Source organism: Suillus paluster, assembly GCF_016628075.1.
Source record: "Suillus paluster strain FC165 chromosome Unknown EDB91scaffold_268, whole genome shotgun sequence".
Lineage (NCBI taxonomy): Eukaryota > Fungi > Basidiomycota > Agaricomycetes > Boletales > Suillaceae > Suillus > Suillus paluster.
In genome coordinates, this window is record NW_024537828.1 from 6,982 (window position 1) to 27,694 (window position 20,713).

General features: G+C 44.9%; 5 protein-coding genes across 5 annotated transcripts; 3 read left to right on the top strand and 2 right to left on the bottom strand.

Annotated features, from left to right (window-relative positions):
* Positions 1 to 593: 593 nt before the first annotated feature.
* Positions 594 to 2,627, bottom strand: EDB91DRAFT_1257275 (uncharacterized protein; the record flags this gene model as incomplete). The annotated part of the gene is made up of 8 exons (XM_041324286.1): positions 594 to 1,043; positions 1,095 to 1,355; positions 1,717 to 2,016; positions 2,064 to 2,120; positions 2,167 to 2,271; positions 2,321 to 2,449; positions 2,498 to 2,509; positions 2,547 to 2,627. The coding sequence occupies 8 exons, from the start codon at positions 2,625 to 2,627 to the stop codon at positions 594 to 596; spliced, it is 1,395 nt and encodes a 464-aa protein (XP_041168801.1).
* A 4,390-nt stretch (positions 2,628 to 7,017) lies between these two features.
* On the bottom strand, positions 7,018 to 7,629 carry EDB91DRAFT_1257276 (uncharacterized protein; the record flags this gene model as incomplete). Its single annotated transcript, XM_041324287.1, has 1 exon — positions 7,018 to 7,629. One exon carries the CDS (start codon positions 7,627 to 7,629, stop codon positions 7,018 to 7,020), a length of 612 nt encoding a protein of 203 aa, XP_041168802.1.
* Positions 7,630 to 7,983: 354 nt separating this feature from the next.
* On the top strand, positions 7,984 to 9,706 carry EDB91DRAFT_1089033 (uncharacterized protein; the record flags this gene model as incomplete). Its single annotated transcript, XM_041316548.1, has 7 exons — positions 7,984 to 8,116; positions 8,232 to 8,324; positions 8,590 to 8,656; positions 8,715 to 8,986; positions 9,030 to 9,085; positions 9,132 to 9,359; positions 9,482 to 9,706. 7 exons carry the CDS (start codon positions 7,984 to 7,986, stop codon positions 9,704 to 9,706), a joined length of 1,074 nt encoding a protein of 357 aa, XP_041168803.1.
* A 3,235-nt stretch (positions 9,707 to 12,941) lies between these two features.
* On the top strand, positions 12,942 to 14,866 carry EDB91DRAFT_1089034 (uncharacterized protein; the record flags this gene model as incomplete). Its single annotated transcript, XM_041316549.1, has 4 exons — positions 12,942 to 13,168; positions 13,447 to 13,688; positions 13,739 to 14,408; positions 14,434 to 14,866. 4 exons carry the CDS (start codon positions 12,942 to 12,944, stop codon positions 14,864 to 14,866), a joined length of 1,572 nt encoding a protein of 523 aa, XP_041168804.1.
* Positions 14,867 to 16,121: 1,255 nt separating this feature from the next.
* Positions 16,122 to 16,495, top strand: EDB91DRAFT_1089035 (uncharacterized protein; the record flags this gene model as incomplete). Its single annotated transcript, XM_041316550.1, has 2 exons — positions 16,122 to 16,212; positions 16,269 to 16,495. 2 exons carry the CDS (start codon positions 16,122 to 16,124, stop codon positions 16,493 to 16,495), a joined length of 318 nt encoding a protein of 105 aa, XP_041168805.1.
* Between the last annotated feature and the right edge of the window lie 4,218 nt (positions 16,496 to 20,713).

Below are 20,713 nucleotides of genomic sequence, written 5' to 3' on the forward strand. Positions count from 1 at the left end.
TGAGCACAACAGTATGTACTGTCGTGCTCATTGAGTTCATCATTCCTATCTTTGGAGCACAACAGTATGTACTGTCATGTCTCATGTGTTTCAATAAATCCCATTACCACCCACCTCACCAACTCCATCCTTTTTCGCTGATCAAGCCATCAACTCCTCCAGGTCATCCCCTCTACCGTACATACAGTAGAGTGGGCAATGGCTAATCTGCCTTCGCTTACTGTGATCCTTTAGATCATGTTGGTCCGTTCCTCCATACATCCTCTGAGTCAGGTAAGCTCCAATTGTTGACAGATCCAACCATTAATCAACCAACAAGTCCAGCCATCAACACCCATCATCTCCTCCACCATACATACAGTGGAGTGGGCAATGGCTAATTCGCTTTTGCTTATTGCGACCCCTTGGATCACATTGGCCCATCCCATCTGTCTTCTATGTCAGGTAACCAAGTCATTTGTTAAAAATCCAACCCCATTGACCAACCATTAAACAATCCAGCCATTAACCCCTCCATCGTACATACAGTGGAGGGGGAATTGACTTATCTTCTGTTCCCTACAGTTCGCTTACACCATCTATTCAACATGCTACTATGCTACCCCAACTGTCATCCATCGGAATGTCTCATCTGACACATTCAACCTTTCTACCTGACCTCCAGTAAGACCATCAAACCATCTGCCGTTGTATAGGGCTTTGGGTAATCCAGTGACCAGGTTCCATACAGTCGTCAAATTTCCCGATGTGTGTATTCTTTTCATTGGTTTGGAACCCTGGGGCGCAAAAATTTCATCATCCAACACTCTCTGGTTATTGATGATATTCAGTTCTTGCTCTATCCCATGACACCATGCCATGTTCTTGACCCAGAGTACACATTTGATGTTGTTTTCTATGTCACTTTCTTCTGAACTCATACCTCCATCTCCCAGCATCTTGATTAGTTTTTGAAGCCAATGCCAAGCTGGTAGGTCCTCGTCCTCGCCATCTTTCTTCAGCTCAATAACTTGCTCCAGAACTTTTGCTCTGTGGAGATATTTCTATAGATGCATTAGTATCTGAAGAGCCTTGAGATCATGCTGTGGACATACATTTCGCCAACAAGTTGTTTGACAAACTGACTTCAGATTTTCACCTCTTTTTGGAATTAACCTCTCCTCCACTTCTGCTGCAGTCTCCAAGCTGCCCTTTGCTGTATGCTTTGGTTGTGCTGCTCTCCAGACCATCTGCAGCTGCTTGTAGTGATCTTCGAGTATCACCTTATAATAGCCATCTGACCTCTGGAACGGCCACTCCTCTTCTACACTCCCCTTCTTCAATTCTTCAAGGAGAATATTGAGAGTTTTCGCATTCTAGGGGGTGTTAAATCTGTGTTTGAGATGAAAGGCCAGATTCTGGGTGTTGGGGCCTGGGCCATCTTCATATGAGTACGAGTACACATCTTCACGATCCGCTGGTTGGTGCACAATAAAATCTGCATCTTGAGATATACTGAAGGTATCTTTGAGGAGATGCTGGATTTCACCCTACTTCATGCTTAGCATCAGCATATACATCAAAAATTTAACTCTCGCAAGAAGGAAGTCTCTTTTGTGGCTCAATTCTGTGGCTCTTGCTCAATCATTGCTGATCATTCTCGATGCGTTTCCATAGGGTCGTCAGTGTCCTGCTAGGATGTGAGTTTAAAACGAGTTCTGACCGCTTAGTACTTACCTCTACTGCAGATACCAGGTGCATCTTGTGTGTTGTTCCACGTGCCTTCCTGATCTTTTTGATCGTCTCGAGGCACAGAGTCTTGAACTGTGGTTTCTGGGGCATTTGGGGTGGCTGTTGAGCGTTCCTTTGGGTGGGGTCTGTGCCGATTTCCGTGGCCGCATGCTGTTGCCTACCGTGTCTTGTGAAGTGCTGCTCCATGTTAGTGAGCTTGTTGTCTTTTTCTACCTTCATTTTTTCTATTTCTAGTTGTAGCCTTCGCTCCATTTTGGCAAAAATGGCTCTCTCGCGTTCTTCTAACTGCTTGACATCATTAGTGATTCCCGTGTTTGGTCATTCTTCCCTACCTCTTGATTTTTTCTTGTATTTAAATCTGTGTTGTGTCGTGCCAGTTCTTCAGTCAACTACTTGCCATCATTAGTAATTCCTTGGTCAGTCGTTCTTTCTGACCTCTTGGTCTTTTCTTGCACTTATTTTTGCTTCGTGCCATGCTAGTTCTTTAGCAACATTCTTCCTCAGCAGTGCTTGCTGCTGCTCTTGCCATGTGTGAATTTCCTATTAACTTATAAGCATGCATCTGACTGAATGCATCTGTTGCACTTACTTGCTTTTCCTGCTCTCGCTCTCTCAGAGCTGCTTCCCATTGCTCATTGAAATCGCACATGTGGTGCTCATGCTCTTCTTCTGCAAGATATTGTTGCTCCTCAAAGTGGTCTTGAGCTTCTTGGTGTATCTGCCGGTATGATCAGCAGTGTATTTTCAATGAGTTTCTCGTGCGTACCACTTCAGTTTCCTGTATAATATTGTTAATATGTTCTTGTTGTTCATACACCGTCTGGTGAAGTATCTGTGAATAGTCGACTCCATGAAAGTGATGCTTCCCAGATATCTGGATGGGCATTATGAGCCATGGAAGCTGATTCATACTGTTAGGTACTGTGCCGACTCAGGAAGCAGAGGGGTCAGGGCTTGGCTTCAGCTCGTGCTCTGCGCCCCTAGCCGAGTATGTGCCCCAAATTTGGAGCAGGTCCGACGTTGTCCGACGGTAGGATGAGTGGACCGCTTTGGTCCGCTTTGAGGGTCGGGGGATAAGAGCTACTAGTGGTGGGCCGACTAGGAGCAGAGCGGAGAAGGCAGGGAGTGATGCGGAGAGGGGATAGGAGCAGGGGAATGTTGGTAGGGGCGGGAAAGGCGGAGGATAATGCAGAGGGGTGAAGGAAGATATTTGATAGGGGCGGAGTAATAAGGGAAAGACTTAGAGCACGGCTCTAAGTCGGAGCGGAGGGTCGGAGGGTTGGAGGTGACAACAAGTTGAGACTTGTGTCCAGAGGAGGCAAGGTCCTACTGAGGATTCTCACAAGATGTAACTGCAAGAAGACAAGTAATATTAAGACTGAGGAAAATATCTAAGTACAGGATATGTTATATACTTCTATGTATGAGGCAGTGATCAGGATAACTATGTAGTAAAGCTATGTACCAAGGATATAGTTTGTAAGTACTTTTACACAGGTGAAGACAGAAGTTGGAGTGGATATCAATATGTACGTGTCGGATCAGTGATCGAGCGGTAATAGGAATTACCGGTTGTCTGGAAGTAAGGGTCTATGTACTAAAGGGGGAAGTATATATCTAAAAGGGGAAAGAGATCCAGTTGAATGGAGAGGTTATGGAAGGGGACCGGTTGAGCGGTTGAGCAGAAGCATAGGGGCGGAATGTGGACTTGTGGTTGGACGGAGTGGAGGATGGATGGAGCGGAGGGGGTCGGAAAGCGGAGTGGATATCAATATCGGAGCGGTTGGATCAGGTATATGACATGTACTATCTACATACCACTTCATCTCTGGCCCTCTTGTCGAGTCATGGCACACTGGTGGGAGGCTGACTGAGAGCATCCACGAAGTCACCAGCACCCTTATTGTTGTCTTCATTATCACAAAATAAATCCATGTCATGAGATGTTTGTACATCTTCTGGCAGAAACTTAGGATGTTGCATGTCAATGTCAATGTTATTGACACTCATAATGGGGCAATAATCCATCGTCAGTTTGCAAACATCATTCCTGGGTCTTTTTAAGCTATGTGCATGCATTTTGTCTTGATTCTTTTAGACATCTTGTTGTATGAATGAACAACAGAAGTTCCAACAGGTCCAGGTTCATCACCATCGCTTTCAATTATCTTTTGCTCTATTTGCTCTTACAATTACCTCATACAATTACCCTTGGTGACCAATGTATTAACAGGAATATATTACTTCATACAATTACCCTTGACAACTAGCACTGCAGGATTATCATTGCAGTATTGTCATGCTTTGGTTTGGCTCTCCACTATTTTTTTCGTCAACTACATCCCCCGAACCATTATGGTTATTGTCTTTGACTCAGCATGTGAAGTTATTGAAAGACGGATCGCTGCTATAGCCTGCTTCCATCACCCACTTTCATCACCCGCATTCATCGCCCACCTCTTAGATTATTGCCTTGATCAAATTATAATCAGATGGTAAACACTCGCACATATATCTTTCCAACATGTCCTGTAAGTTATTGCTTACTACCTCACACCCTTTATTTACCTTCAATCAGACCCTGGAGCTTCACCTGGAGGAGGCTACCGTGCAGCCTTATGTTCACAACTGTTTCATGAATGTGTGCGAAGGGAGACACATCTATTGATTCTGCATCTTCTTCAAGCAACATCTTTGTCTCAGAGCCAATGTGCTTCTTAGCAGGGGTGATCATAAGTTCCGAGGCGATGCAGTTGTTATAAAGGTTGGAGTCAACCATCCCTCAGTTGTGAACATGCAAGCCAGAGATAATGCGCTTGCTGACTTTATAATTCACCAGTGAGTAAACTCGATGATCTATTGAGCCTACCATAACTATCTTTTCAGCTTTGCGCAAAGCATAAGTAGTCGTCCAAGAGCTAGGCTCCCACACGATCTTACTCTTGTGAAACCCTTGAGCACTTGTACCAATTGTCGGTCAGCTGCAAGGTGTGGAGTAGTATAATTTCCTAGACTACAAAAGCATTATTACATATGGAATTTCTCAGCTGGACTGTAGATATATACCAAACAAGATCTGTTCCATATAGAATACCATATTGACGTAGTACAGTGCCATGATGATCTTGACCAAACATTTGAAAGTGCTGGCTTGAACTGATACTGACGGGTTCTAGGTAGCTTCGCAGACAACTTGCATGATGTAGTTTCACTCTCTCTGATGATCTTGACCAAACATTCGAAAGTGCCAGCTTGAACTGATACTGATGGGTTCTAGGTAGCTTCGCAGACAACTTGCATGATGTAGTTTCGCTCTCCCTGATGCATGTAAAACTCATGGTTACTAGTTGGTATTCCATCCTGTCTGATACTGTGAATGAATATGCTTGATTTTGGAATGCTGTTAAGGTTGTGCTCAAGGGAGAGGTTACTCAAAGGGCTTCGGCTTCAGCTCGTGTGCTGCGCCCCTTACCCGAGTACGTGCCCTTAATTTCCGGGGGACAGAGGGGAAGTCCGACGGAAGTCTGGGGAAGTCTGGAGGTCAGACATCAGGGGAGTTTGGCGGAACTCCAGAAGACTATGAGGGAACGGAGTAAGGCTACTACGGACAAGTCTAGAGTAGAAACAGAACAGAGTTTAGACTACCCTAAGGTAGAGCTGGAGATTTAGTCCTAAGGTTTAATCCCTAAGACTCAGAGGTAGACAAGAGCTGAGACTCAAGTCTGGAGAAGCAGGAATGAGCAGAACTAAGATGATATTCAAACTGAGGAGTTCCGGAGTATTACAGGGGTTTATATACTGTAGGTATCATGTAAGTAAATCAGTCAGCAAAGGTAAGGGCTATGTACGAAGCATGTGGACAGTCTATTACTAAGTATAACAGATCAAAGCAGCGAAGTCGGAAATGAAGTAAGAATGGACGGATCAGTAAGCATAGCGGAATAGGACATAACTGGTAACTGGAGCAATAGCTAATCTAAAAGGAGTTAGGGGTGAGTGCGGAGATGAAGGCGGAGCGCCGGGTGGAATAGTAAGATGGAGGACCGGACTTTAATGAAGTAGATCCAGAATTCTGGATCCGGAGGTACGGGATATGACAAATGCCAGCTTAACATAGAATGCATACAGCACGTAATAATGTCAGAGACATCTAATGTGGTGGGGGTATCACTTCCTGACCTTGCTCTTGCTCTTGCCTACAGCCGTTTCTCCCACCTTTCATCTCGCACGACCAGACATGTATTTCAGGCATGTCATGATCAAATTGTTGACTGGCCACAAGTTGTAATAATTGTCAAGGTCTGGGAAGTTGTCAAGCGCCTGAGATGATAAGTTCATTGACAATATTGAGACACAGAGAAACTGTTCACCTTGCCACGCACAATGTCCAATAGCGCGGGACTTTGGGCAGAAGTGCATTTTGTCATGTCAAGGTGGTCCTTGATGAGACTATGCATAGACCTCTTAGGAATTCGTGAGTTAATTTGTAATACTAAGGGTACAATGACAATTTGCAAACCTGTCATATACCTGATCCAACCACTCCGATACTGATATCTGCTCCGCTTTCCGACCGCTCCGCCCCATCCATCCTCCGCTCCGTCCAATCACAAGTCCGCATTCCGCCCCTATGCTTCCGCTCAACCGCTCAACTGGTCCCCTTCCATAACCTCTCCATTCAACTGGATCTCTTTCCCCTTTTAGATATATACCTTCCCCATTGGTACATAGACCCTTACTTCCAGACAACCGGTAATTCCTATTACCGCTCGATCACTGATCCGACACGTACATATTGATATCCACTCCAACTTCTGTCTTCGCCTATGTAAAGTACTTACAAACTATATCCTTGGTACATAGCTTTACTACATAGTTATCCTGATCACTGCCTCATACATAGAAGTATATAACATATCCTGTACTTAGATATTTTCCTCAGTCTTAATATTACTTGTCTTCTTGCAGTTACATCTTGTGAGAATCCTCAGTAGGACCTTGCCTCCTCTGGACACAAGTCTCAACTTGTTGTCACCTCCAACCCTCCGACCCTCCGCTCCGACTTAGAGCCGTGCTCTAAGTCTTTCCCTTATTACTCCGCCCCTATCAAATATCTTCCTTCACCCCTCTGCATTATCCTCCGCCTTTCCCGCCCCTACCAACATTCCCCTGCTCCTATCCCCTCTCCGCATCACTCCCCGCCTTCTCCGCTCTGCTCCTAGTCGGCCCACCACTAGTAGCTCTTATCCCCCGACCCTCAAAGCGGACCAAAGCGGTCCACTCATCCTACCGTCGGACAATGTCAGACCCGCTCCAAATTTGGGGCACATACTCGGCTAAGGGCGCAGCGCAAGAGCTGAAGCCAAGCCCTGACCCCTCTGCTTCCTGAGTTGGCATGGTACCTAACAGAACCTTGAATTTTGCATATGCCTTTGGATTCCAATCTAAAGCTTCACGAAGTGTGTACCCCCCACGCCCTGGACACCCAGGTTCACTGGCAGGGTTAGGAATCTTTGAGTCTTCTGATAAACTCATGCTTGAAGTTGAGGAGTCGCTATCTGAGAAAGAATCCAAAGAGCCTGAGGAATCTGAGGGTGAAGGCATTTGAGAATGGGAGTGCATGGAAATGACTTTCTTGGTGTATGGAGAGGAAGAGTGATCAGAATGCTTGCACATCTGCTTCGCAAGCTTGAATTCAGGGGCAGGTGTAGACAATGAAGCCCTTGCAGTGGGAATGATACTAGCTTTAGGAACTAGGATTTCATCAGCAATAAGTGTAGTCAGGTGACAATTGGCATTGCCAAACAGCTCTAGCTGGTCCATGAGCATTGGGGGAAGAGGTGGTGGAGCACCAGGCTCCAAGTCATAGAAAGGTGGAACAATTGTAGTACTGCACATGATAGAGAAAGAACCGAGTAGCTACCTGGAACCTAAGGACGGTTCATGAGAGGTAAAGCATTCAACAGACTACCATATTGAGTGAAAACAATAAGGGGCTTCAAAAATGGTAACCAAGAATAGCACTTATAAAGAATAAGAATAAGAATAAGAATAATAGGGGTAGCCATCAATGTATCTCAAGAGAAGAATAAGAATAATAGCAGAATAGCACTACACAAATGGCGTTGATAATGACTATAAAGTTACCATGGAATCAAACAAATACTGGTAACAATACAAAAGTATTTGAAAACAAATGAGAAGTACAGATAAATATGTTGTGAGCGGGTGACTACAGCAGATCATATCATAATGTCTTTCCTTGTGTTGTTCAACAAGTCAGCGCAGCCACTGCGTTACAAGCTGCTAGCTCGTTTAACTGCCTATAATGGCTCTATCCATGCACTTGGGATTTCTAATGATGGACACCTGCTTGCATGTGGTGGTAAGAAAGCAGAAACTCAGTCATAGACAGGGCTAACAAACAAACAGGTACCGAGGGAATCAAACTCTGGGATATCAAATCTCGGAAAGAACTCACATCTTTGTCTAATCATCAGGAATCAAGGGGAACAGTCAGTTGCGCAATCTGGGCCACTACTATGAAAACCACGGCAGAAACCCTCTGTTATGGAACAGGCCTGGGTTATATCGTATGTTTGCGATGCAGTCTCACAGATGTAAGGGCCTAGGTTTGCTGTTTGACCATCTGTTGACACCAACAGGAAAAATTCCAGGAAATATGCGCCAGGAGACTGGGATCAGGTTTTGAGATCACATGCTTGTCATGGTGTTCAACTTCCTCTGAAGGCAACCTGCAAATTGTAGTCAGAACTAGAGACAAAATGGTTCAGGTTCTGACACTCAACACAAGCTCACGGCTCCAGTCTGTCTTTGCAGTGTGACTTGAAAATACAGTACCCAAGTCGGTAGTGTTTGCAGAAAACCAGAGCATCTATGTGTTCGGGCTCTATGATGGCAACTTGTCAGTCCTTCCACTGCATACTTTCATTGCCTATTGCCTGATGCTGAGAGCCGAACAGCATGAAACTGAAGGATGAAGATGGTGACATAGTGCAAGAAATTAGCTGCAAATCAGTGATGCGAGAAACTACTGCTCTCGACCTGGGCGCGTTACTGACATTATATAGTGGTCATGCTGCGGTGTACTCAAAGCAGGGCATTTTCATTGTAGATAATACAACAGATGGCTTTACATTATACTGCCTTGAAGGTGATGGTGAGCCTGTTCAAATGTTGGCAACTGGTTTGCCAAGCATGTTGGTCCTGAAGCAAGTGGCATTCGGGGAAGAAGGTAAGTGACCATGGGCTAGTATACATATTTGATCAGAAGACAGGGCAGATACTTGAAACCCTCCACCACACGGACACTGGCCTTGTGCAAACAACATCCGTAAGTATTAAGACTAGTCGGAAAGAATGTCACTGAACTGGTTTAGACACCCAATCTCAATGGCTGCTGCACAATTGCCAGCACTTTGCCCATGCCAGGGTGCGGGAAAACTACAATCAAGATATGGGTGTATGACTATGCAGTGCCGAAGGTATCCAAGGCGCCCTCAGGGGATTACTGGTCCCTGTCACACATACTGGTGATGTTGACACGACTACTGGCACTGCTATCTATGAGTGTCTTCCTGCTGATAAATTATAGAGACAGCTTTTTGGTAAGTGGGCCAGTTGGTCAGCAGGGATCTAACTAACGCACCTTCAGGATAGCACACTGAACTGCGTACATGGGTACATGACTTTGGCAACAATGATTAATGTGACCAATGACTTTTCACAGCATGTCCAAGCTGCCATTATATTTGACGAGTATGTAGATATCAAGAAGGATGATAAGGAAGGGCTGACCGAAGGATACGTCAAAAACGACATTATGATGCTCTGGGAATTAGCAGTAAAGCTCATGGAGCTAGCTCGAGAAGCGGATGGAGAGATCAACAAAGATAACATAGGGGCAAGTGCAATACTGATTACCCTGCGAGCAGTGAAAGGAGGTCGAACATAGACATAGGTTTTGCATTATGCCCTCCACCACATTGGGTAGATGGACATACAATGAGTCAAGTCCCCTTCCACTGTATGTATGGTGGAGGGGTTAACGGCTGGATTGTTTAATGGTTGGTCAATGGGGTTGGATTTTTAACAAATGACTTGGTTACCTGACATAGAAGACGGATGGGATGGGCCAATGTGATCCAAGGGGTCGCAATAAGCAAAAGCGAATTAGCCATTGCCCACTCCACTGTATGTACGGTGGAGGAGATGATGGGTGTTGATGGCTGGACTTGTTGGTTGATTAATGGTTGGATCTGTCAACAATTGGAGCTTACCTGACTCAGAGGATGTATGGAGGAACGGACCAACATGATCTAAAGGATCGCAGTAAGCAAAGGCAGATTAGCCATTGCCCACTCTACTGTATGTATGGTAGAGGGGATGACCTGGAGGAGTTGATGGCTTGATCAGCGAAAAAGGATGGAGTTGGTGAGGTGGGTGGTAATGGGATTTATTGAAACACATGAGACATGACAGTACATACTGTTGTGCTTGTAGTTGTGATAAATGTTGGGGTTGAAAGGCTTGAGCAGTCAATGTTATGTAACAATTTCCGAATATGGTTGTTTGTGATTGTTGGGCACTTTTGTCACCAAAGTTCTAAGTCCCTCATCTGTATTACTATTACTAAGTCCTTTACTACCTTCTTCTAGGAGGTTTGACGGTTTGTACTGTCAAGCCTGCCATTCTCCTTGTCGACAACAACCTTCCTCACCTTCTTCCAGGGCATGACTGTACATACAGTCATGCCCTGCATTCTCCTCTTTCATCATCACCAGACTTCTCGTAGACAGTGACCTTTCACAACCTTCTCCAGGGCATGACTGTATGTATGGTCATGCCCGGTGTTCACTTCTTGTATCGTCATCAGGCTTCTCGTCGACAATGACCTTCTGCAACCTTCTCCATGTTAGAATAACCAAGTGAACCAAGCCACAAGTGAGCTAATGAGAGTGAACAGGACTATAGTCCAGTGTCAGTTGCTATTGTGTTGTGTAAACTAATGAGTGTACTATACCTATAGTCCAGTGTCAGTTGCTAAAGAGCACCCAACACAGGACTTGCTACCTATGGGCGAGTCTATGTAAACAAGTGTAAACACTACCTAAGTAAGTAAGGAATTCACATCACATGCTAAGTAAGAGTCCAATAGAGGAAGCAACATCATAAGACAAATAACTCGCACCATAAGGTGCTCAATCACCACAACTAACACTCCAGGGCATGACTGTATGTATGGTCGTGCCCGGCATTCTCTACTTTCATTGCCACCACCACCGCCACTGTCCCAACTCCAAGTCAACATCCATCGCTTCCTGGTTCGACGTCTGTGGCAGCCCTTTGTGATATTGATCATGGGTTTAACATCCTTACCCTGCTCTTTCATTGGACCGCCTATCACAGAAACAACTTGGGCAGAAGCTGCAGATCTATGAAGTGAGTCGTCATGATGTTATTCTCCTCTTATTGATCATAGGTTTAACATCTTTCCCTGGTCTTCCATAGGACCCTTTGTCCTATATTGATCATGGGTTTAACATCCTTACTCTGGTCTTTTATGGGACCGCCTATTGCAGAAATAACTTGGGTGGACACTCGTCGACAACAACCTTCAACAACCTTGTCCAGGGCATGACTGTATGTACAGTCGTGTCGCCCAGTGTTCTCTGCCTCCATCGCCATTGTCAATGTCCCAACTCCAAGGTAACATCTATCACTCCCTAATATTAGCTGGTTGGAGACCAACTCTGCTTCTCTTCAGACTTCCTCGCAAAACACACATTTTTCTAAATGATGGTAACTAAATGAACTTGTGTCGACATCAGGCATCTTCACACATGGCTAGCAATCGTCAAACTCACTAGCTAACCATAACCCTGTGAATGCCAACTCAAACCCAAAATGAAAGACCAGAGTACCATTTTACTCCACAGCAACCTTCAGTGAGTCAGACTGGGTGGACACATTGACAACCTGCGGCCGTACACATAAGACTCTAATACATACCTGTGTCCAAATTCATTTTCTTAATCATTGCGAAATGTCATCTTCGTTTGGTAGTTCTTTACTCCATGTTAAGGTTGTGCTCAAGGGGAAAACAACTCAAAGGGCTTCAGCTTCAGCTCGTGCACTGCGCCCCTTACCCGAGTACGTGCCCTTAATTTCCGAGGGGCAGAGGGGAAATCCGACAGAAGTCCAGGGAAGTCCGGAGGTCAGATGTCGGAGGAGTTCAGCGGAACTCCAGAAGACTATGAGAGAACAGAGTAGGGCTACTATGGACAAGTCCAGAGTAGAAGCAGAACAGATTTTAGACTACCCTAAGGTAGAGCCGGAGATTTAGTCCTAAGGTTTAACCCTAAGACTCAGAGGTAGACAAGAGATGAGACTCAAGTCTGGAGAAGCAGGAATGAGCAGAACTAAGATGATATTTGAACTGAGGAGTTCCGGAGTGTTACAGGAGTTTATATACTGTAGGTATCATGTAAGTAAATCAGTCAGCAAAGTAAGGGCTATGTATGAAGCATGTGGAAAGTCTATTAGTAAGTGTATACGGATCAAAGCAGTGAGGTCAGAAATGAAGTACAAATGGACGGATCAGTAAGCATAGCGGAAAGGATATAACCAGTAGCCGGAGCAATAGCCATTCTAAAAGGAGCTAGGGGTGAGTACGGAGATGAAGGCGGAGCGCCAGGCAGAATAACAGGATGGAGAACCAGACTTTAGTGGGGGAGATCCGGAATTCACATAGTCGAAATCCTGTTTTTAATTTTAATTTTCTCCACTCATCTCACGCCACAGCCCTGGCATTGTTCTGTTTTCCTCTGCTTGTCTCAATCCACACAGACCACAGACCACACTCCCTGGTATTGTTGCCACTGATATGGTAATTGTTTGTTGAAACTCTGCTACTGCTATATTAGACGCACCAAACTTCTCTCATTTCGTTACCTTCTTCCTTATCTAACGTAACAGTTTGTACTGTTGTGGTAGTCTTGACTGCGATATTCTCAACATCTCTGATCTAGACCTAACATAACGGTTTGTACTGTTGCAGTAGTCTTGACTGCCAATGTCTCTCGTCTTGACTGCGATATATTCTCAATATCTCTCATCTAAACCTAATGTAACAGTTTGTACTGTTGCGGTAGTCTTGACTGTGATACTCTTTGCATCTCCTCGCTTCCATGAGTAACAATCTCTGTGTCATTGTCCGTGATGGGCAGGTTTATACCTCTCTCACCACACACTCCCTTCCCGACATCATACCTCATGAACCTCCTTGGGATCCTCATGAAGACTACAATTGTTCTGCCAATGATAGTAATATGCCACTCACTACTTGCTGGGTGTACAGAACTCGTCCGTGGTTTCCCCTTGTACCTTTGAATCTTAGCTTTGATGGGCCAATCTTGTTAGTTGTGGTGATTGAGCACCTTATGGTGCGAGTTATTTGTGTTATGATGTTGCTTCCTCTATTGGACTCTCACTTAGCATGTGATGTGAATTCCTTACTTACTTAGGCAGTGTTTACACTTGTTTACATAGACTCGCCCATAGGTAGCAAGTCCTGTGTTGGTTGCTCTTTAGCAACTGACACTGGACTATAGTCCTGTTCACTCTCATTAGCTCACTTGTGGCTTGGTTCACTTGGTTATTCTAACAAATCTTTGGATGCCTCAACCACTCCAGGTTTTCCCTCCTTACAGAGGTAGATCCATCAGGAAAGCACATTCTCCACTGCAATATTCGGGCAAAATGGCTCGACTTAGAGCAGAAACTGCTCTGGTGCCAGGAACATTTGGGTGCTGGGTTATTCATTCCATGGGGGGCTAAACTTCCACGCGCTCCAACTACCTATGGGTACCAACAGTTGCATGCAGATGCTAACATTGCTAAGAAGGTTGCAATAAGGTCGAGTGATGCATTTCTATGTAAGTCAACCAGTTTATTCATTGTTTGTGATTGCCTGACGGATTTCCAGTAATTGCTGCCACCTGCTCATGGTACATCATGAGTTGTCGATACCAAGGTGCCAATCAGTGGATGGCTATCTTAACGAGTGACCCCCAACATCCCATACCCACTGAATGGGTTCTTGAGTTGTCGCACTCATTCGTTGGAGATCTGACAACAAACATGCCACATATGGGAGCCTTGATCTATTCCATTCACTGTCCTTGGCAAGTTCAATTGCCCATGTTTGAGAAATTCTTGCTTCTGATTTGGGTCCACGTTTCTCAGAATCCTTCTGCCGCCATTGATTTTACTTTGCATCATTATATCCCGTCTCCGGCAGCTATCACCCATGTGACCGAGGCAGTCCAATGGAAGCAGACGCCTGACACTTGGGGTGAGCCAGATGACAGGGTGTGGGGTGAGCCGGACTATAGTGCGTGGGGTCGACCAGAAGACAACACTCAGAGTGTCCTTAACTGGGATGATAGTGTCCTTGGATGGGGTCAAAACAGTGGGGCACAGCCTGTGTCTGATGTTCCTGAAGCACATGCGGACTCTCTGTTCCCAGTCTCCCAACCCCACTCTAGACAGAGGCGAGGAGAAGACTGGAAGGCATTCTTTGTGTGGCACCGTCAGGAGAACAAGAGGAAAGAGGAGACTGGAGACGCCAGCTCAACAGCAGTCGTGTCAGAGCTGTAAGTGAGTAGCCATGAACCACAGCATTCCTGGCAAATCCAACACAGTTGTGGTGTTTGAATGGCAACATAATGATGAGTTTGGCGGCTTTCATCAACGCATCCGTCTCACAAAGGCTGAGATACCAATGACTTGGATGTTGTATAGCAAATCTACCAGGGTATATGATTCGTTCCATAATGAGTGGGACTTGTGCGATGCATTGGATCTTACCAGTGTTCCTGATGGCAATTGGGAGGAAGATGATTTCCCACCTGTGTCTACTCCTTTTGAACCTACCCCTGCTCCCCCTGCCCCTCCACCACCCTTGTCCAGTTTCCTGAAAGACATTGAAGCCTACTTCGGTCATTATGAGGTTGCACCCTCAATGCAATACACTCGTAGTGTTGAGCAATTTGTCTTGATTTTGCATTTTCATCTCAGATATTGCCTTGCAGCATCCACCACTACACTCTGAGGCAGATCGACTACATTCAATGATTGGACTTGCAAGACACAGTGGACTCACTTATGCAGACTCGTTGGCAACAACCCCATGAATATCACATCAATTCCAGACACACAGAGGCATGTTATCACATGTTTTATAGGTTAGCTTGTCACCCTCCCTCAATCTCAGTTGTCAGACATCCTGCCTGATCTCTGGGATCTAGGACCTGACTCGTCCCTGTCAGTCTTGAATGCACACATTTGAGTTTCCTTTGTGCAACAACCCAAGCAGTGGCTCTACATCATCGAGTCACTGTCGTCAAATCTGGTGCCCTGGAAACTGGTGGTTCCCGATGCTATTATGGCTGCGATGTGCCTCTGGTGTGACTGGGGCTTGAATATCACCAAGATCGCGTATAACCTCCTTGAAAAAGGAATTGCTATAAAGACGTTGCAGCCAATCTCAGTTCTGCCTCATGCTCTATGCCCACTTATGGAACTCCATACATACTCACTCGGACACGTCTTCCCCCTGAGGATCATAGGCTCGCCCATTTTAGGCCTGTTTTTGCCAACTACATCGTGTACAAGTAGCACCGTCACAAGTTCATGAACCAGCCTCGTGCAAGAGTGGCACTTCTTTATGGTGGCCTCATATGGCGGCTGTCATATACCAGATGTGAGCACCTCCAATACCACCTGTGAACATCCCTACCACCAGTCTGACACCCTGTTTCCCCATCCGCTCCATCCCTTCTTCTCCAACAATGCACAAAGTGCATCTCAGCAGGACTAGCCCTGCTACCTCCACCCGACTCTATTCCGCTCCTCCAACACTACCCCTATTTTCTCTGACACTATATCCCATACCTCCAGATCTGGAATTCTGGATACTCCCCTATGAAAGTCTGGTTCTCTGTCCTGATATCCGCCCGGCACTCCTGCTTTCATCTCCGGGCTCACTCCTATCTCCTTTTAGAATAACTGTTCTCTGGCTACTGGTTATGTTTCTTTCTGCTATGCTTACTGATCTGTTCCATTTGTACTTCATCTCTGACTTCACTACTTTGATCCGTTATGCACTTACTAACACTTTCCACATGCTTCGTACAAGGGTATGTACTCGGGTAAGGGACGCAGCGCACGAGCTGAAGCCAAAGCCCTTTGAGTTGTCTTCCCCTTGTGCACGACCTTAACAGCGGCTGGCTTTACATAGTCTTGGGTTTGATGTTCTCCCCTCCGTTCTTGATGGCATTTCACAGGAAGTGGTACCATTTGGCCTCATGCTGGACATTAATGGCCAGACTTATTTCAATGATGAGCTGTTAGAAGAGGAGGTAGATTTCATGTGTGGGACATATTATTTGCATACCAGTAAGTTTCTCTCTGTTTACATCAACAGAGGTGCTTATGTTTGAATAATGATCTAGACGATGGGAATGTTGAAATCGTCTCCTGGTGGCCCAGGCCCCAGGCCTGGGCTGCCTCAGGACTAAATGTGGGGTTCTGGTCCAGTTGCTCTGAATTTTGGTTCCAGTTGTGCCTGGACAACATTCAACAGGGTGTTTCACAAGAGCAACATAAATTCACTAATGATGCTAATGGTCCAATGACTGGCTCGCAGTGGAAAGGCTCAATGCAGGCACCAAAAAAATGATGAAAAACATCAATGTGGCATCTTGCAGTTTTCTTGCCACCAAAGCAAGAGGTAAGAACAAATTGGTTGTTACTTGTGCGTCTCTAATCTCCTGCTCAGCTTTTACAGAGAATTAGCACTAGCCTGTATACAGGTTGAAATGATTTTGTAAGTACATTCATTCACCTCAAGAAATCACCGATGTCTGACTACTGTGAAACAGGCTTCAGTTTCACTCTACTATGTTTGTGTACAGTAGATTTGTGTACGGTAGATTTGTGTACAATATTTCATATCTCACTTCACATTGTCTAGTCCCATAATATTTCGCATCTCAAACTTAAGTGGGTGATGACATTGTAAGTGGGCGATGATTCAGCCATGAGTGGGCGATCGTCAGGCAATTGGTTTTATCTGGAGATAAAACTTGACGATCTATCTTCATGTTTTATTGTCAGGGGGTATTTTGAATTTTAATGCCTGTCTAAGCGACAGTCTAAACTTCATACATGAGCAGACGTTCAGTCACGTGCAATAGTTGAAGTTTATGCCAGCATTAAAGATATATTTATATTTCTTATTATCATTGATGTTCAGACAGTAACAAAATGTTCACTGATACTTTATATTTCTCTTGTTGTGCAAGATCTCTTTAACATTTGAAATTTTACATCTGCTTAGACAACCACCTAAATATTAAGTATTATCTTGACATTTCGCACAACATTCAAACCAATCTTAAATATTTGAATCCCTGATGTGTAAGATACTAAGAGTCAGTTTGGCAACTTGATATTGGGGTGTATTTGCCAACATGTGCATCTGAAGCAATGTGAGTTGCATCGGCATGCTCCTTAGACTTCGTCCCCGAGGTTGTGAATCCTCACTAGTACTATGGAGTTCCTACCTGAAGTCCTTCCAGGGCTTTGTCTTCAACACCGGCCACAGCTTCATCATAAGATCATACAGTATACGGTACTTCTACTTAGCATTCTCATCCATGCATCTGGTAGTCTTGTAGCATCTATGTACCCAAAGGACCCAGAACCCTACCATACATCAGCGCTTTCTGGTGAAGCATGGGTGGTTGAATTACTCACTGGTCATCCTGAATGCATTTGTTGCAAGCTCGGTGTGCATGCCCATGTCTTTGCAAAGATCATATCAGAACTCCGTACCCTTGGCTATTCCAATTCCAAGTTCGTCTCTCTTGAGGAGCAACTGGCTATTTTCTTGTATGCTGCTGTGACTGGCCTGTCAATCAGGCACATTGGAGAAAGGTTTCAGCGTTCCAATGAGACAATATCTCAGTGAGGGTCATATTTTCATTGACTGGACTCATGTATCTCACTATCTCTAGATACTTTTGAAGGATGGTCGTAATTTTCTCAACCCCACCATTCTATTCAAACTACGTGCACCTGCCATCAGACGAGTAGCTTCCTGGAGAATCCCCCAGAATCCTAAATTCTGGCCCTTTTTCAAGGATGCCATTGGGGCACTTGATGGGAGTCATATTCATGCTACACCTCCTGCACTTGAATGTGCTGCCTACTGGGATTGCAAGGGTCTTGTATCTCAAAACTGCCTGTTCACATGTGACTTCAACATGAACTTTACCTATGCTCTCACTGGTTGGGAGGGATCTGCCACAGACGCATATGTTTTTGAGGATACATGTACTAAAGACCTTCATATCTCTGAAGACAAATATTTTCTTGCTGACGCTGGTGATCCTCTATGCCGTGGACTTCTGATCCCATACCATGGTGTCTGCTATCATCTTGCTGAGTGGGGGCAAGCGAGTGTCAGGTGAGATCATATTCTTCTGAACGCCATCTCTGAGATGCTAACATTGATGACAGGCCGTGCAATAAAGAAGAATTATTCAATCTTCACCATGCCATGGCAAGGAACATCATTGGACATATTTTCAGTGTCTTAAAACACTGCTTTCGCATCCTCATTCTCTCACCGAGGTATAACTTAGAGATTCAGGCACAGATTCCAGCCGCTCTATGTGCAATCCATAACTTTATACGCCTGCATGACCAACAGGAGGGCCCTCTCCCAGATACCGACTCAGATGGGGATCCAGTGGAGGATGGGGCTGAGCCACTTGATGCAGTAGTACTTGAGGAAGAAACACAGTAAAATGAAATGAGCTGCTTGTGCAACCGCATTGCTGAGAGTGTGTGGGTTCAATATGGGCAGATTTTGCATGAATGAGCACTAGCAAATGGTGATAATCTAGACGAAGAGGACTTCCTACTTGACTTTGATGATGAGAATGCAGACGAGGACGAAGGCGCAGACGATGATATTGATGCATAGATCATATGCGTATTACAATCCAATGCTACATGACTTTGTAGGACAACAGACAACAATGGGGTGGGAACAGCGCAACAACCGTGAGAGCACAGAGCAATACAGCCTAAGATACATTGTACAACTTGCTCACATTGCCTCAGATGCACATGTTGGCAAATACACCCCAACATCAAGTTGCCAAACTGACTCTAATAGCCCCTCACATTAACAAACCTCACGTGATGTAACTTTACTGTGACCACACTGTGACTCTGCACGGTGCTTACAGGTACAGAAGTACTGGCAGAGGTTCAGAAGACATTAGTGTAATAATAAGGTATTGGACTACTAACTATATGGTGATATATGTACTAGTAAATTATATGACAATAGTAAATGTGCCATTAGTTAACTTGTGCATCTTCAAGTTCTTTCATTATTGCTGAGGGGAGCACACAGTGACCCAAATGTTGCTTTGCGGCCCAAGCAGCTTGCTTCCCATTCAAGCCTTTTGATATGCGTCCATAAAACAATGAGATCTAATGGCAAACCTGTTGATTTTTATTAGTGTTCAAGGATACTAAGACTTGGATAAGGCTGCTACCTGCTTACTTTCACATACTTGTCAGGGGAATGGCACCCAGTGCTTTGATTACATTGTCCTCCAGATCACTTTCCTTTGTTGATGCTGGGTAGCAACAATAAATGTGTTTCGCGAACCCCCAGCATTGTTGGATAAAGTTTAATTCACAGTGAAACCTTGGAAGAAAGAGCACCTTAAATCCCCTTTGTCATATACCAGATCTGACTGCTTCAACTTCATTGATATCCACTCTGATTCTATCATCCACTTTCCTCTTACTTCCGCTCTGCTCGTTCCCCACCCCAGTGCACCTGCTCTGCCGCCTTGATCAGCTTACTTCCTGTATCGGTTCCATTCAACTGGACCTCTTTCCCCATTTAGGTATATACTTCCCCCTTTGATACATAGCTCTTACTTCTTGGATCACCAGTTATTACTATAGCCATCCAATTACTGATCTGTCTCATACATATTGATATCTGCTCTGACTCATATGTTTTCCTTGGTAATCCTACTTACATACTGTACACTCAGCACATAGCATTATGCTATATATTACTGATCACTGCCTTGCTACCTAGAGTATATAACATATCATGTACTTAGCCTGTATTTCCTCAGTCTTAATATTACTTGTCTTCTCCCAGTTTCTACTGTGGGAATTCTCTGTAGGACTTGCTTAACTCCAGACACAAGTTTCATCTTGTCATTGCCTCTACTCCTCTGCTCCAACTTAGAGCTGTGCTCTAAGTCATTACCTTTACTTCCCTCTATCTAATAATCTTACCTCCAATCCCCCTGATCCCTTCCACCTCTCTGCCTGCTTACTAGTCAGCCTACCACTAGTAACCCTTTACTTCCCAACCCTCAAAGCAGATCAAAGTGGTCCACTTGTCCTATTGTCAGACAACATCGGTCCTGCTCCAAATTTGGGGCATGTACTCGGCTAAGTGCGCAGTGCAAGAGCTGAAGCCAAGCCCTGACCCCTCTGCTTCTCCATCTGAGCACAGTACCTAACAAACACCCTTAAATCACACATTGTCTCCAACTTTGACTCCACATTGATGAAATCTGCTTGATTATAGAGGATACAATGGTAGTAACAAGTGATTGAACTCTGGGTACAAGCAAAATTCTTGCACTGTGCCTTTAACCCACTGACATCGAAACTGTGCTCCTCCAGGATAGTTGCCATCCCATTAAATAGTTCAGCACTCTTGTGTCCATCAGGACAGTAAAACTTGTGAAGTGATCCATTGAATAAGCTGTCTGTAATGCAGATTTTGTGCATTGAGACCTTTCCATTGGGCCCATAGATCTGTTTCCCCTCTGCATCTCTCATT